At 43.4% G+C, this 16,116-nt stretch overlaps 1 protein-coding gene across 1 annotated transcript; it reads right to left on the bottom strand.

Annotated features, from left to right (window-relative positions):
- Positions 1–4,375: 4,375 nt before the first annotated feature.
- On the bottom strand, positions 4,376–15,600 carry LOC122540094 (C-X-C chemokine receptor type 3-like). Its single transcript, XM_087980711.1, has 2 exons — positions 15,550–15,600; positions 4,376–8,135 (listed from the first exon to the last, which is right to left on the bottom strand). Exons 1-2 carry the CDS (start codon positions 15,574–15,576, stop codon positions 7,026–7,028), a joined length of 1,137 nt encoding a protein of 378 aa, XP_087836837.1. The 5' UTR covers positions 15,577–15,600; the 3' UTR covers positions 4,376–7,025.
- Between the last annotated feature and the right edge of the window lie 516 nt (positions 15,601–16,116).

Below are 16,116 nucleotides of genomic sequence, written 5' to 3'. Positions count from 1 at the left end.
CCCACGTTTACCTAACTTGACCTTTCCATTGAGCTGTCAGCAGCTGAGCTGGTGGGGATTGTCGGAGGGAGCCCCGCCACTGCTTTCTCTGAGGCCCGGGAATCCTCATCCTCAGAAGGTGAGGAGGTCGCTACTAGTGGAGTGGAACGTTGCTCTGCAGTGATCATGGCCATTCAGCTGGTTCCTGCAAGTCACAAGGCATTGTGGTTGAGGTTAGAAGTTTTGTGCCGTGAATGAATCAGATAGGAGGTTAATAGGGGAGTTGCAGTGAAGTGAAGTTTGGCATTTGCTCGGTTGGAGGGACATGGATGTTTTGTCTTCTCCTGTGAGGAGCAGGCCTTTCTCCTCATAGGGCCTGAGGTGTTGAATGTGCACAGCCTTCCCCCTGTTCCAGGCCCCTTTCTCCTCTGCTTTGGGCTTCACCTCCTGAAATGGGAGAGATGGAGAGAAGGAAGCAGCTGGCACAGCCATTAGTGCTGGCACATGTGGAGTAAGGCGTTGAGGTGCACCAGGTGAGGGAGGGGGCAGCACAGAGGGTGTGCAAGGTTAGAGGTCGAAGAGGATGGGGGCGGTGAGAGTGAGGGAGGGAAGATATTTCAAGCAATAGTGAGTGTGGCAGAGAATAAACCTTGGCAGGAGCTGGGTGCAGTCACGGTGATAAAGTGAGGATGACAGAGTCAGGGTGATAGAGGGAGATTGAAGTGGCAAAGAGAAGAGTATAGCACTTAACCTGGCAAAGCAGAGAAGGTCAATGACCCTCTTGTGGCACAGTTGGCTCTTTTCCCCTCACTGTCAAGGAGGAGATGGTCCAGGTGGCAACTTCAGGCCTGCCTGCTAGGGTTTGACGGAGTGGCCTCCTCATAGACACAGACAACCCTCCTCTGGACCAGCCCATCCACCAGCACCTCCTGAAAAATCACAACACCATTTTCCCCTTCCCCAACATCTTCAATGAGCAGGACAGCTTCAGAGTGCCATTGTTTGTCTGGGTACACAGTAACCTTTTAAAGATGGCTCCGGTGTCCGGGATGGTGGTCATTCGGCAGAGGTTTGGTGAGTGGTGAATTCTTATGGGAACAGCAAGTGGAAAGATGGGGCTAGAATCAGGCGGTCGGGGTGCCGGAGGGCAGGGTAGGTTGTTAATAAGGAGAGTTGGGTAAGATGCAATGAGCAATCTCACAGAGAGAAATGCTTTGTGACACTCAGTGAAACTGACACCCAGTCTAAAAACCTTAAGATCAGCCCAAAGCCAAAGAAAAACGTGGAAAGAGGCCACTTGACCCAGCAAGTCTGCACCAACCCTCTGACCCAATCCCTGTAACCTCACAATTACCACTGCTAATCCACATAACCTTTGCACTATGGGAAATCTAGCATGGCCAATCCACCTAACCTGCAGAGCTTTGGACTGTGGGAGGAAACTGGAGCAAACCCATGCAGACAACATGGAAGCGCTACACAATCACCCAATAGAATAGAACCCAATTCCCTGGCACTATGAGGCAGCAGCATTATCCATTGTGCAACCATGCCACCCATAACATTACATGCTGTAGGCCTGACCTTAGTGATGTGAGCATGGTTCAGAGTTAAGGCTAAAGATCTGTTGCCTGCTTCTCATACCTTGCTAAAGTGTCAGGCAACATCAGTGAAGGGTGAAACATTTGGAGTCGAATATAACTCTCTTCAGAATACAGACTTTTTATTTCAGGTTTCCAGCATTTGCAGTATTTTGCTTTTACTATATCACTGTTGTGTCATTTTTATGTCAGCATGCACACAAATGCACGCACACATATATGAAGATGCACACAGATGTAAACACACATGTATTCACATTGGGATGGGGAACTCCAGTCCAATTCCTTCCATCTCACTAGTCTTCAGTGAAGAGATAAAGTCTACATATGCTGTGTCTGGATAACTCATGCCCAGAATTGACCAGGACCATTGGGAAAGCTCTTGTGAATTCCTAATTAACCTTGCAGCTTGCATTACTATGCATTTAGGAGTTGTGTTTACTCAAATATGTCCCTTTTCTTGATAAGCCTATAAGGAGATGCAGGGTCATTAGAAACAAAACAAGGAGCTTCCCTTTTGGATGGGAATAACTAGTAAAGAATTAAACATAGGGCAAAGGGAATTCATATCAATAATTCTATTAGTAGAATCAAGGACACTTCTGTGTGGACCCCACTTTCATGGAAGGTTGTAATCTAGTGACCTAGTGGGTGCCATTTACTCCTCCTTGTGTCATCTGAGCAGATACAAAGTGAGGAAGAAAAGTGGACACCCTGAGACAACAGTCATTTCAATTCTGAACCAGTAGATGGCCACCTTGCACTGGCCCAGGGTCAGATCTCCAACCGAAATGTCCTTTTCCTGTTCAGAATTAGCTGAGAACATTTAGCTCAAAATGTTGACCTGTTGGACATGGGGTTTGGACCTGGGACCAGTACCATATCAGCCTGTGCATTTACTCTCCAAACCAGTCTTTCTGTCCCCAATTCCTTCAGCACTTGGTGAAGCTCCATCAAGCAACAGTCTTTACCTTTGTCTTCCTAAAGGCCCCATATTAAGTCCTCAAGACAGTAAGAGCTCAGTAGGAGACCATTTGACCTGACATTCCTGTGCTGTGTCTCTGAAAGTGCAATTTACTTAATGCCAGTCCTCTGCCCTCTTCCTGCAACATTGTACATCGTCTCGGTTCAAAAGCAGTCAATCCCCGTTTAACATGGCTCTCTGTCACTGCACAGATTGTTGGGTCTGCAGGCCCCTGTACCCCACCCCAAGACCATTAATTCTGGAATTCCCTCTAGCCCTTACCTCTCTGGCACCTCCCCATCTCAAAGCTCCAATCTGAATCACCAGTCACCATTGCCAAGGGACCCACACTGTGGTCTTTTGCCAGTGCCGTTCCTGCCCAGCCATCTCCCAGGCTTGGTGATTTGGAAGAAAAGAAATAGAAAATGACGTATTCCTGTTAAATTTAACAGGGCGTCCACACCCCTGGCCTTGGGGATTCATGGGTTGATTCTGGTCTTCCTCACAACCCACTTCCCCATAAATATTTAGGCCAGAGAATTTATTCCTGTTTTGTCATTAAGCTGTCAACATTTATGAGGCTTGAATCTGATGACTGTTAAGTGAATGAGAATGTATTTTTAAAACTGAAAGGTGAGATTGGAATTCAAGTCCATAGTTAATTTAGGAATTGTCCTCCTCCTGATCTGAGATCCCATTGAATGACCTCTGGGTGTTTGCCATTTGGCATTGAGATAGTAACATCACGTGTGTAGTGACTCAATGCCCTTTACCTACCTCAACTATGAGTGAGTCACTCCTTGGCCTTTATTGAATTGAATTTCCTTTTCTCATCGACTGGACCAGTTATTACATTTGTCTCTCGGAGAACATTAAATTACCAGGTTGCTGAATTAATTTACCCAATGTCAAAATGAGCTGGGTGACAAGAATTTTTTTGCCCTTATTTGCATATTTTCCATCAGCGGCAAAACCTGGGGATGAAAGGAACTCTCAATTGTCCAGAGAATACAGACAGAATGATCTCAAGGACATCACCACCCAATTCCATTCTTAACATCAGAACTGCTTTCAACACTTCACAAACCCTCCCAACTTCATTTTACTCAACCTGGGAGCAACTGAATAACAGCCAGTTTTCACCTAAAATAAAAACAGCAAGTGCTTGCTCTGAAAGCAGTTAGGAATACTTGGCAGTGAATAAATACTCTTTTCATTAAAAAGTAGGACCTTGATTTGAGTTGTGCAGGGCCATTCCACACCCAGGAGTATTAATAAGCACTTGAAAATGAATCAATGAGTCACATTGAACAAAAAAAGAACTGTGGATGCTGGTTGGAGGATTTGAGCTATAGGGAGAGGCTGAATAGGCTAGGGCTATTTTCCCTGGCGCATCGCAGGCTGAGGGGCGACCTTACAGAAGTTTAGAGGATCATGAGAGGCCTGGATAGGGTGAATAGCCAAGGTCTTTTCCCTGGGTTCACGGAGTCCAAAACTAGAGGGCATAGGTTTAAGGTGAGAGGGGAAAGATATAAAAGGGACGTAAGGGGTGGTGAGTGTATGGAATGAGCTGCCGGAGGAAGTGGTGGAGGCTGGTACAATTACATCATTTAAAAGGCATCTGGTTGGGTATGAATAGAAAGGGGTTAGAGGGATATGGGTCAAATGCTGGCAAATAGGACTACATTAATTTAGTGTATCTGGTCAGCATGGACAAGTTGGACCGAAGGGTCTGTTTCTGTGCTGTACATCTCTGTGCCTCTAAAATGCAATATGTGTTGACCCACACCTTAGCTTAGCGAAGGTTAAGAAATGAACAACCAGTTTGAACTTTACCAAAGCTTTATTTTTCTTCATCATGAAATTTTCAGCATCTCTATTGATAATAATACAATGTTTAGCTTATAGACTCATAGCAAGCATTAACAACAAAAACAGGAATTTCTGGAAAAGCTCAGCAAGTCTGGCAACATCTGTGGACAGAAATCAGAGTTAACATTTTAGGTCAAGTGAACCTTCCTCAGAACAGATTTCTCTCCACAGCTGCTTACCAGACCTGCTGTGCTTTTCCAGTGTTTTTGGGTCTTTTTTGGGCTTTTATACAGCAAGCATTGTTTGAGTTCAACATCATGTGATATCGTTCAGTTAACTAATATTTGGAATGAATGTAATATTGAGATTTGCTTAATGTGTAATGTCCTATGGTTGCATGGCCAATCTTAACAGCAACAATCGTCTACATTTTGAACTACAGTTGAATCCTTTGTAACCACAATTTACTATTGTCTGCTTCAAGACTAAGGAGATTATGGTCTCTTGGTTATCCCGTTATCATATTCTCAGATTATCCCTGGTGCAGCAATACTTGCCTCCCTATCTCCTTGTGTCTTCTCTATAGGTATTTAAATGTTTACATTAAAAGCTGGATTTTCTTATTCCTAATCAATTGAAATTAGTGGATAGAAAATTGTAGATCTCTCTAATTCTTTAACTTCCTCGAGCCTTACGATCTCTATGCTGTTCACTGCTGGGCCACACCTCAACGACGATATTCGGAGTCAGAATGTCATGTCTTCAAATCTCAATCCAGCGATTTGGTCCGAAACATTTTCTCTGCCTCTGCAGTGTATTCTGAGGGAGTGATTATTTGGATGAGATGTTTAAATCAAGCTCCTGCCTGCTTGCTCAGATCAATGCAGAAGATCACATGACCTTACTTGAAGAAGAGAAGGGGAGTTCTCACTGGTGTCCTTGCCAGTGTTTATCCCTCAATCAACATCACTTGAAAGAAACAGATTTCCCGGTCACTACTACATTGCTGTTTGTGGGAGCAGGCTGTGCACAAATGAGCTATCATGTTTCCTACATTACAGCACTGACCACATTTCAAAAATACTTATCGGTTCTAAAGTGTTTTGAGATACTCTGACCTTTGAAGGCTCTGTATGAAGTTGTCTTTCTGTTATTTGTTTTCCATTTTGTTGATGCTAGGATCTTGCAACTGCCCATATCCTCATTCCACTCCCTTTGCCTCTCCATTAATGGTCAGGCTCCTCAAAATCTCCCACGTTTCCACTTTCCTCTCCACATTAACTCACGCCGTCAAACCCAACTGTTAGACAAAAAATGTAGGTCACCCCTTCCTAACATCTCTTTTGATGGTTCAGGGTCTACTTTTTGCTCCATTGCCTCTGTTCAGTGCCTTTGGGGTAGTTTTCTTTGTTATAGGTGCTGTAATACTGCTTGTTGTTATTGGCTTTGTATTTCTTTAGATTTCCTGGACTCAAAATGTCTCCATTAACATTAGTACACATTAAGTACTTAGTCCCATATGTACTGCAGGTTCTCTCTCTGATCTGAATGCAAGTGAGTGCTGTGAACGTTTCTGGGTTTCACTTCCTTTCCCACTGTCTCTGATTCTCTGATGAGCGCCCTTTTGTCTGACTTGGCCTTTTGTCAGAATTTGTGCATTCATCGGTGCCACCATCTTCCCAGATAGCTCACCACTTGGATCTCCCACTCTGTCCTTACACAGGTCATCAGCGTCCAGTCCATTATATCCTTCATTCGTTTTCATCCCGGCTTTCCTTTCCGACATTTTCTTGTTCATCCTTCCTTGCAAAAATTGTTTCTCTTAGCTGCAATGAAGTGACCAGAATTCCATATCTTTTCCAATTTGTCTGTCTAAACTGAATTAAAATGAATCCTTTGTCTTCCTTCTTTAGCTGCAGAAGTCTGATAATGTTGTCTGACTTTAAAATTGCTTTTTGTAGACATCAAGTGTCAGTATTTTTTTTTTATTTATAAAGTCACTTTAGCTCCATTATTAATGCTTTTGTTCCTTCCTGGTGATCTTGATTGAATCTTTCACCATTATTTGTTGAGGTCCAAATTTCCAAATCTCTATCTCTGGTCATGGGACTCAACAGAAAATATTGACCAGGGAAGTTTGGGCAGTGTCCTCATTATTTTAATATCTACATTAATACATTAAGAATGGGTTCGATAACACATTCATTATAGTAAACTTATATGTTGAGTTGAACTATGAGAAATACCTATTAATACAAACTGAGATTCAATTCTTCCAACCTTAGTTTGTATAGTGAGCTATATTACACTATTGAAGCATTGGTGGTTAAAGGTCCGTCCCAGGCAGCAGAGGGCAATATTGACGTGATGTATAAGTAAATAGGATCAAACTGAAGACTTTTTTCTATAAGGTTAAAAACAATGACTGCAGAGCTGGAAACCAGATTCTGGATTAGTGGTGCTGGAAGAGCACAGCAATTCAGGCAGCATCCGAGGACAGGCAAAATCGACGTTTCAGGCAAAAGCCCTTCATCAGGAATAAAGCACATTAACAGCTATTGCACTGGAGTGTGTTAGCCTAGTCCATGCTCTCTCATCTCCAGAGGTGACTTTGAATTCTGATTTAGAAGTGAGAATTACTGCACATTGATCCAATTTTAATTAAGACCTTAGATTCCAGAGTTCAAAGTATCTCCTGACTCTGATAATGTCATGGTAGACAGTTTGCTGCCTGGTTTGGTGTATTTCTTCATAGTCTTCGGACTGATGCAGCCAATAGCACTGAAGATCTGTAGCAGGTTTCTCCTGAACTTCACTCCAGCAAAAGCATACACAAATGGGTTTAGACAACAGTGGAAATAGCCTAGATTGGATGTCATGGAGATGGCAATGTCCAACCTAAATTCAATGATACAGCTCCTGGCTATGACGCCCAACCTCTGCAGAGTGTCTATGAAGAGGACCACGTTGTAAGGGACCCAGCAGATGAAAAAGGCGCTGACGACCATGACAATGACCTTCATGGCCCTACGCTCCTTGTTCTTTTGTATGTTGTGGGATCCATGTAGGGTTTTGATGATCATGATGTAACAGTAGAACATTATTGTCATCGGTGCAAGGAAGCTGGTGATGTGGTAGAAAAATCTCAAGCCCACCATCCAAGCCTTGGCAGTGTCAGCATTAAAATCATAGTGGCATTTCAAAGTGCCACTGGGGTGTGATTCTGTCAAGTATATGAAATCAGGTATAGCTAAAAGGAAGCAGAGAAGCCAGACAACAAGGCAGTTGATATGTACTGACAAAGACCTGCGCTTTTTATACATCTGGACTGCATGTACAATGGAAAGGTAGCGATTAAAGCTAATGCAACCCAGAAGATAGATGCCACTGTTAAAATTGATGTTGAACATTGCCCCAATTATCTTGCAAGCTATTGACCCAAAGACCCAACCCTTGACTGTCTCCACAGCCCAGAATGGCAGGCTGGCCACCAGGAGGATATCAGCAAATGCCAAGTAGAGAATGTAGGTGTCAGTCATGGCCAATGTCTTTCTGTTCTTCAGGAGAACAGCCACTGCTATTCCATTCCCCAACAGTCCTACGAAAAAGATGGCAAGGTAAAAGATGGGGAGGAAGATCCTGTTAAACGATGCAACCTTGAAGGTGCCACAGTTAACGTAGGCTTCAGTGAGGAGATCATCTTTGTAGCTGGCGTTTGAGAAATAATCCCAACTCTGACTGGAGTTAAAGATGTCCTGAAAGCCATCCATAGTGAACTCCTGAAAGAAATGAACAACATTTACCAGTTAAAACAGAAAGTCCTTTTTAAATGGCACCAGTCTCCTTATGGTAATACAGCGAACTCTGACACAGTTACTGCCCATTAAGGCAGATCTTTTGAACTCTACTTCCCTCAGGTTTCATTCATTTCTGAATCCACAAAATTTAAAACCTAATCTAGATATAACCTAATTAATACACAGTGACATACTTTGCATGGGAATATCATGCCCTAAAGCTATGCTTTGTAAACTAATTGAACCCATGTATTTAAATTTAATAGCTTTAAAATATATCTGTATAGGTTTAGACACCTCAAGGGAACATTTGTAACCTTGGCTTGTACACTAATTGCATGAAACTGTATCAATCTTGTTCAGACCAGTATGAATTGATCATGAGTCTGGATGTGTGAGGTTCTTTTTATTTAGGCATGTAACAGATTAGGAGCCAATAACAGATTCTCACGCCAATTCAGAATCAGTTATGGGGCCAGGTGTTTCTAAGGGAGGAGACTAGTTAAGTTTTGAGAATTTGAGAGAGGAGGTCAGTACTTTAGCCTGAGGTTTCTCTCCCAAATTGGGAATGCAGATTTGAGAAAAGTTCCGGCTGTCAAGAGCCTCCTTCAACACAAAACTGCATTTCAAGGTACAATCCCTGGCACCCCCTCATCCACAACATTGGCATCCAAGATTTACTGGCCCCTCACATTCCTCTTGGCACTTTTCTGATCCATTTGCAAGATGCTTAGGAAGCACAGGCCTCGCCAGCAACTTGCATTGAAACTTTATGTGCACGGCCAGGCACCCAGCTCATGGACTCTGGGCTGCTCACTCAGTTAGGAACAACCTTGCAGTATCCTTGCCTGGCCATGCAATGCATGTTAACTTGTCAGCCAGTCTGCTAGTATTGCCGTATGAACATGTTCTTTAGTGCAGCCCCACACACAGGCTGCTTGTTCTTCTTGTCAATTGGCACAGGCCGTTGGTGATGGCATATCTCACAATGCCACCTCGATGATGCAGAGGTCAGTGGCAATTCTTTAAAATGAGGAGACTGCTGATCAAAAATGTCCAGTGACAAGGGTGCTGTGGGAGGAGGGAAATATCGCTGCATCATCCGACATGTAAATATGATGATGGGCTCTACTGAAAGCAATGATTGATGTGGGGGTCTGGAATGTGAAGGGGGTCAGAGTGCAGCTAGCACTCCCTTCACCAAGTGGTGCCCAGGCTGTGAGCAGGCCATGGGACGGGCAGGCCATAGGGTTCCTGAAAACGTGGTTCTGCTGCTTGGACCAGTCTGGGGTGGAGAGGACGTCTCCAGTATAATCCAGACTGACTGTGCATGCACCATCCTGGTGTATTGTGCACTGTGCAATGTGATAGTCTCTGAGAAACTGGGGGAATAGGAGCAGCCTTCCGAGGAGAACAACAAGAACATTGGAGAGGTGGAGGAAGGTGAAACTGTCCTTCTTCAGCAGCAGTGGGCACTATATGCCAAACACAAGTGGATGGCCACTCTCGTGCCAGTCAATGAGAGTTGGGTGCAGCTCTGTCATCATGGAATTATAGAATGGCCATTGGTCATCTGGTCAGTATTTGGTTTGCATAGTAGGCATGAGCTGCAGCTTCTATTTGATTTGCTTGTGTTTGCTTTCTCTGCCTTAAATAAAAACTCACCTTTGAAATTGTCTGAATGCTTTCCAGTGTTTCCCAGCTGGCCAGTGAAGGCTGTGGGTCTCCATGGCGACAAGTACTGGTGATGTAGAGAGAGTGATTAGATGGACTATAGCTAAGGACAGGTAAACTGTGTGGCCTGCTGGTTAAACAGTGACTGGTGAGAGAACAGGGTTGTGTGCACAAGGGAATGTCAGTTATGGTGGCTATATGCTCTATCATGTATCACATATATTATACATATATATCCATCAGCTATGTGCTTTGAACAGCATGGCTTACTGACTATTAGTTTGTTGGTGAAAGGCAATGCTAGTTTGCCAACATTTCCAGGATGAATAGTGTCCTATTAAAGATGGTGAGGGCACAAGGGAGGGTGGTCTCAGCGGATACCTACTGAACAGTGAGTTGTTCCAGGGATGGTGCGTGGTAAGATGAGATTAGAGTTAGACAAGGGGGTGCCTTAGGGGTGGTGTAGGTGGTTAATGAGGCAAGTTTGGCAAGACATGGTGAGAAATCTCACCAGGCCTCATCGCACAAAACCCTCCAAGAAATGTGATGCAACCAACAGCTAACCTGACCAAAATAAAAACAAAGACCTGTGGACGCTGGAAATCAGGAACAAAGACAGAAATCGCTGGGAAAATTCAGCAGGTCTGGCAGCATCTATGGAGCGAGAGCAGAGTTAATGTTTCAGATCCAGTGACCCTTCTTCAGAATGGATTTAGCCCTGGGTACTTATCATCTCTCCATCTCTTCTCCAACTTGGTGACATTCTACTCTCAAACCCAAGTTGCTCAGTTAAAGGAGAGACAGCCAAATTGTTGCTAAGGTCCGTACGGAAAATATCAACAAAACCCTGGGGCCTCCCACTTACTCATGCTTAGAAACTGAAAAGGGAAGGAGCTACAAAAATTGATACAACTTCTTCACTGCGGTAAAGGTGGGTAGACAGTTTCACTGACTGTTAGGATTTACTTAACATCTGAGCATGGAATTAAAAACTGACTAACCCATCTGTTTCCTACACAGATTCATACATCATGATCTTCATTTAATCTTCAGCGTCTAAAGCCATTTACTTTATCCATCCATCAGCACAGACACCACTGGGCAATGTTCTATGGTCAGCTGCCTGATATTGCTGGAACAACTCTGTCCCTGCAGCTCAAAGCTCTGCAGATTTTGCAGAATGTGCATGGAAGCTGAAATGAGTGTACACTAAAGACCAAAGAGGAAGGAGAGAACCCTTGGAATTTCAGAGGCACATCCCAGTGATCACTTTAGTGGAAACTGCTGTTTATGATGATTGAGCATTGTCAGGTTCAGATATGTTAGGTCAAGAAACGTTGTCACTGGTTGTTGATTGTAAAAGGATAAGGAGACACAGTTTTAATATTCTGGGCAAGAGGTACAGCTGTAGGGAGAGAGGGGAAAACTTTTTAATGGAGCAAGTGATATTAACCTGGAACTTTCTGCCTCCATGATTTGTGGATGTGGAGATGATCAATGATTTTGAAAGGTGGTTGGATGGGCAGTTGAGCGACATAAGATGGTAGCACATGGGATAGGACAGTAGAATTGGGATTAATTGGTTGGTTATGGAGGGAGTATGAAGTCCAAGGGTCAATAGCCTCCTTCTGTACTGTAATGACTCTATAACACATTCTGATACATTTATGATACAAGCTCAGGGGTATAGCACAGGCATTGTGCCCACCCCCTCCGCCACCAACCCACACTCCCACATGATAGAAATTCCACATTTATTTACCCCCACCAAATAAGCTGCAGTTTAACTGAGCCAAACTCTGAACTGTACTCAACGGCATCAGATTCCCCATTATAATCGAATAATTCATTAATTACTGATCCTAGAAATCGCTCAGAGATTACTTTGTAAGGCTGAAAACTGCAGTATTGACAATCTCAAGCAGATCAATTTGAGAGTGTGACTGTCATCAGCAGAGAGGGAATAGCACTCTTATATCATTCACAAGGCTACCACCTTGGACTACTCACTGGCCAGTAACTGAAAAAGCCCAGAATCCACTGCAACTGTAGGAAAAGTTGGTAAATATGCTAGGGGAAAGCCACATTTAAACTATCTGGGACAGGAGTTGGTTCAAACTGGCCAACAGCCCAAAATTGCTGTCCGTGACCACTCAAATATTGGGCTTCATGATGTCACCCTGGCTTACTTTAGATGGAAATTGTCAATTTAAGGGTCAGAATCCTGGAAAAGCCATCTGGTTCCATTCTGTATCCAGTCCCATAGTGAATCCTGGACTGGGATTGAAGTAAATGTCCATTGTGTCCATGCCAGGATTTTGCCGGAACTGTGGTGCCCTCACACAACACCCAGTGTGTCCCTCTGCCTTAAATAGTTATCCACTTTCCCCTTAAAGGGACTGTTTGTTCCGCTAACAGCTTTCAATGTACACTTGTAGCAGCAGAGCTCTGCACAAGCAACTCTTTAACAACCTGAATGAAGCCTTGACGACCTCCTACCAATTTCCTTTCCAACTCATTTTTAATAAATGTTTGACGTTTTTTTGGAAAGGGTGGGAACTCTGGGACCATAAGCAGGCTTTTTCAACACTGCTTTCCTGGTGTGTTAGATCAGCGGTTTTCAGTGTGTGAGCCATTGGTCGGGGGTGGTCCATGGAGGTGGGATCACGTGATGTTCCAAAACATGATTCTCTCTCACACAACACCGCAGGCAAGGCCAAACGGGAGAGACTAGGCCTAAACCCACATCCGCACCACTCAGATCACATCGCACAAATGTACCAGCTCTCTCTCTCTCTCTCTCAACCACACACACACACGCAACAAAGGTGTGTGTTATGAAGCGGGATATAAACACTGTTGATTTTGCTTGATGACTATAGATGTGAGATAAATCTTTACATCTCAGAAGATGACTATTGTGATGCTTTTATAACATATATCGCAAAGTTTCAAATAAATGTAAAGTTAATGCACTATGAAAATATCTGTATTTTTGCATATTAAAAATGTACAGAAATGTAATACATTCAGTAGTAAACTGCAGCGAGATGTTTACAGTTACCCACTGCTCTCATTAATTCTGATCAGTTTTTTCGCAGTGAAAGTGGGTGGGGTGGGATGGTGAGGTGGTTTATGGGGGTCTGCTACCTTGCATTGATAGGCTCATGGGTGAAAATGTATGAGAATCATTGGATTAGCTCATGACTTATCTGCTGCCCATTGTTCCCTATTACTTGACACCCTTACCTAAGAAATACTGATCAGGTAGTGATTGGAACAAGGTCAGCCAGGTGTGAGTTCCCATATTAGGGCTATTAACTTGGTCTAATCAGGGAGTCCTGGCTGACAGATATAAGCAGAGGTTCTCAGAGAATACTTACAGTGTGGAAACAAGCCCTTTGGCCCAACAAGTCCATGCTGACCCTCCGAAGAGTAACTCACCCAGACCCATCCCCCACCCTATATTTACCCTGACTAATGCACCTAACCTACACACCCCTGAATGCTATAGGTAATTTAGCATGGCCAATCCACCTAACTTACACACCTTTAGACTGCGGGAGGAAACCGGAACACCCGGAGGAAATCCATATAGACACGGGGAGAATGTGCAAACTCCACACAGACAGTCGCCCGAGGCTGGAATCACACTTGGATCCCTGGTGCTGTGAGGCAACAGTGCTAACCACTGAGCCATCGTGCCATTCACTCTTGGGAGCCAACTCTGAGCTAGCTGGGTCAGTGTCATGTACTTTGGACATGTAAATAAAGGATAACGTGCTGATAGGATACTGGCCTTCATGGAGTTATTTCAGTTCAACCTTAGACTTTACATTTCTAAATATACTGAGGAATTGAGAGAGAGTTCAGGATTGTCACTATCATTTGTGGGGTAAAGGTTTTCTAATTCGGAGCTCTGATTTAAGGATTTTTCTCAATGTTCTGCATTGCTGCAACCCAAGAGTGTTTCCTGAAGCTATCCTGTCAAATTCTTTTAACAGTTAAGACATCTTAATATTGTACAGTCAAGAGAGTACAAGCCAAATTTTGTGCAAATATTTTCACAGTTAATCTTTTAAAAGCAGCAATCCACAGAGATAAATAGTCTGCCATCTAAATGTAACCAGCATTTTGCCCACACCATTTTCTTTTTAACTGAAACTAGCAAAGAGAGGAATTTCGGCCAATAGAGTCTGTCCTCTGATGTCCAGAGGCTAAGGCGGAACTAACCACCTTCTCCTCAAGCCCTTGACAGCATAAGACAATCGGGAATCCCAGGAAGAGTGAAACACTTGAGTCGGAGCTGCTCCGAGCTCTGTAGTGTTCCATTGTTCAATTATTGTGTATTAAATGATGTGAGCCAAGACTGTGGTGCTGGAAAAGTACAGCTGGTCAGGCAGCATCCGAGGAGCAGGAGAATCGACGTTTTGGGCATAAGCCCAAATTCTGATGAAGTGCTTATGCCCGAAACGTCGATTTTCCAGCTCCTTGGATGCTGCCTGACCGGCTGTACTTTCCCAGCACCATACTCTCGACTCTGATCTCCAGCATCTGCAGTCCTCACTTTCTCCTATTAAATGGTATGAGTCTGTCTACAATTGATGCTCACAGGGCTTGATTGTTTACTTCTGGGAGTGGACTCAGAGTAAAGTAAACCACAGAAGTTACTGGAAGCCATAGCTGGGTCATTTGTCATTTTGTCATGGCAGAAATACATTAAAGCACTCACAAATAAATTTTTTGCACACTTGAAAACTAATGTCACTTCTGCATTGTTCTAAGATATACAAAATGTACAACAAGCTCAACACTAGGAGAATTGATTTGGCCACCAACGGGGAAACATAGAAATGTAGAATCACTGTTTTGGGTAGGGTGGGGAAGCTGCTCCAGTGAAAAAGCAGAAAGGGTAGCAACAATGAGAGAAAGCTGCAGATAGAGAGACTCAAAGAGCTGAAAGATAGAGAGTCATAAGGAACGAGGCAATGACTTGTCATCAGGAATGTGAGTTTGGAGAGGCTAATGCAACGTAAAGACAGCCAAGAACCCACAGCTGACAATACTGCCAATTTTTAATTTCGTAGATTCAAAGAATTTCGTTTTGCCACCAGTTTGTAATTCCACGTAAATTGGTCATTGAACATACCACAGATTGTAATACTCAACGTGATGGAATGCCATTATATTTGAACCATTGAATTAGCTGCTCATTCAAGTTAACGCAAAGGAGGATAAAGGAGTGATGTATAATGGATAGCTAATCTGACATGGTCAGTTTTCAATCAGCCTACAAAGTCAAAATGATGATCGGAGGACAACTTCCCTAAACTGACAGTAAAAACAGAGCAATGCTTATCCTGCAAATACAAAAATATCGAATCAGAGACTTTAACATTTGATTTCACCAAACTGATAAATCTTACCAATATCCTTAACCAAATCATTATTACCAATACTGACTTGTTGCACCATTACCCCACACCATCATCTAATTGCCCCCTCTCGAACTATATCCCACATTCTCAGCTTGATTGACATTTTCTGCTGATCCAAGCCTCATGTTCCCCACTGTAATAAGCCAATGTGGTAGTGGACAACAAAAGGGTAAGCATTACATTTTTCACTATTATCCAAGAGCAAGATTGCCCAGGCAAGATCAGTGAGTAACGACTAAACTTGGTACAAAGTCAGAGTTTGGAGACAAACAGAACAAACTTACTGTCAACATCCACTCAGTTTGGTCCATGTCCAGTGAGATACCACCTTTAGATGACAACCTGGTTTGTTATCTAGACTTTCTCTCTAACTTATTCTCCTCGCTGACAACACAGGCTGGGCAAATTCCTCACCGAAAGCAGTGAACAGGAAATAGCTGTCACTCAATCTTTAATAACAAAAACCTGGTATTTTACAGCGCCTGTTGGTGGGATCTGGTTGAGGTGTATGTTTAACTGATCAGCTGTCTGTGGCTGTGACAATCCAGCTGGTCTTCCTGGTATATTTACTTTCAAAGCTCAATATTACCTCACCCCCAAACATACACACATATACACACACACATACATACACATATACATACACACGTGTGCTCTCATGCACACACACACGTACACACACACATACATATACACGCACATACACACATACATACATGCACACACACACATATACATACATACACACTCACTCTTACACATACTCACTCACATACACTCACATGAACACACACACGCCCATTTCCCATTTCACAAGCAGCCCCTGCTCTCCGGCTTTGTGTTCCTTTGGA

The sequence above is a fragment of the Chiloscyllium plagiosum genome, unplaced genomic scaffold (assembly GCF_037043375.1).
Source record: "Chiloscyllium plagiosum isolate Xiang-an unplaced genomic scaffold, Cpla_swu_hap1 HiC_scaffold_37, whole genome shotgun sequence".
Taxonomy (NCBI): domain Eukaryota; kingdom Metazoa; phylum Chordata; class Chondrichthyes; order Orectolobiformes; family Hemiscylliidae; genus Chiloscyllium; species Chiloscyllium plagiosum.
The sequence above is the reverse complement of the archived record's forward strand: the minus strand, read 5'-3'. Positions and strand labels throughout refer to the sequence as shown.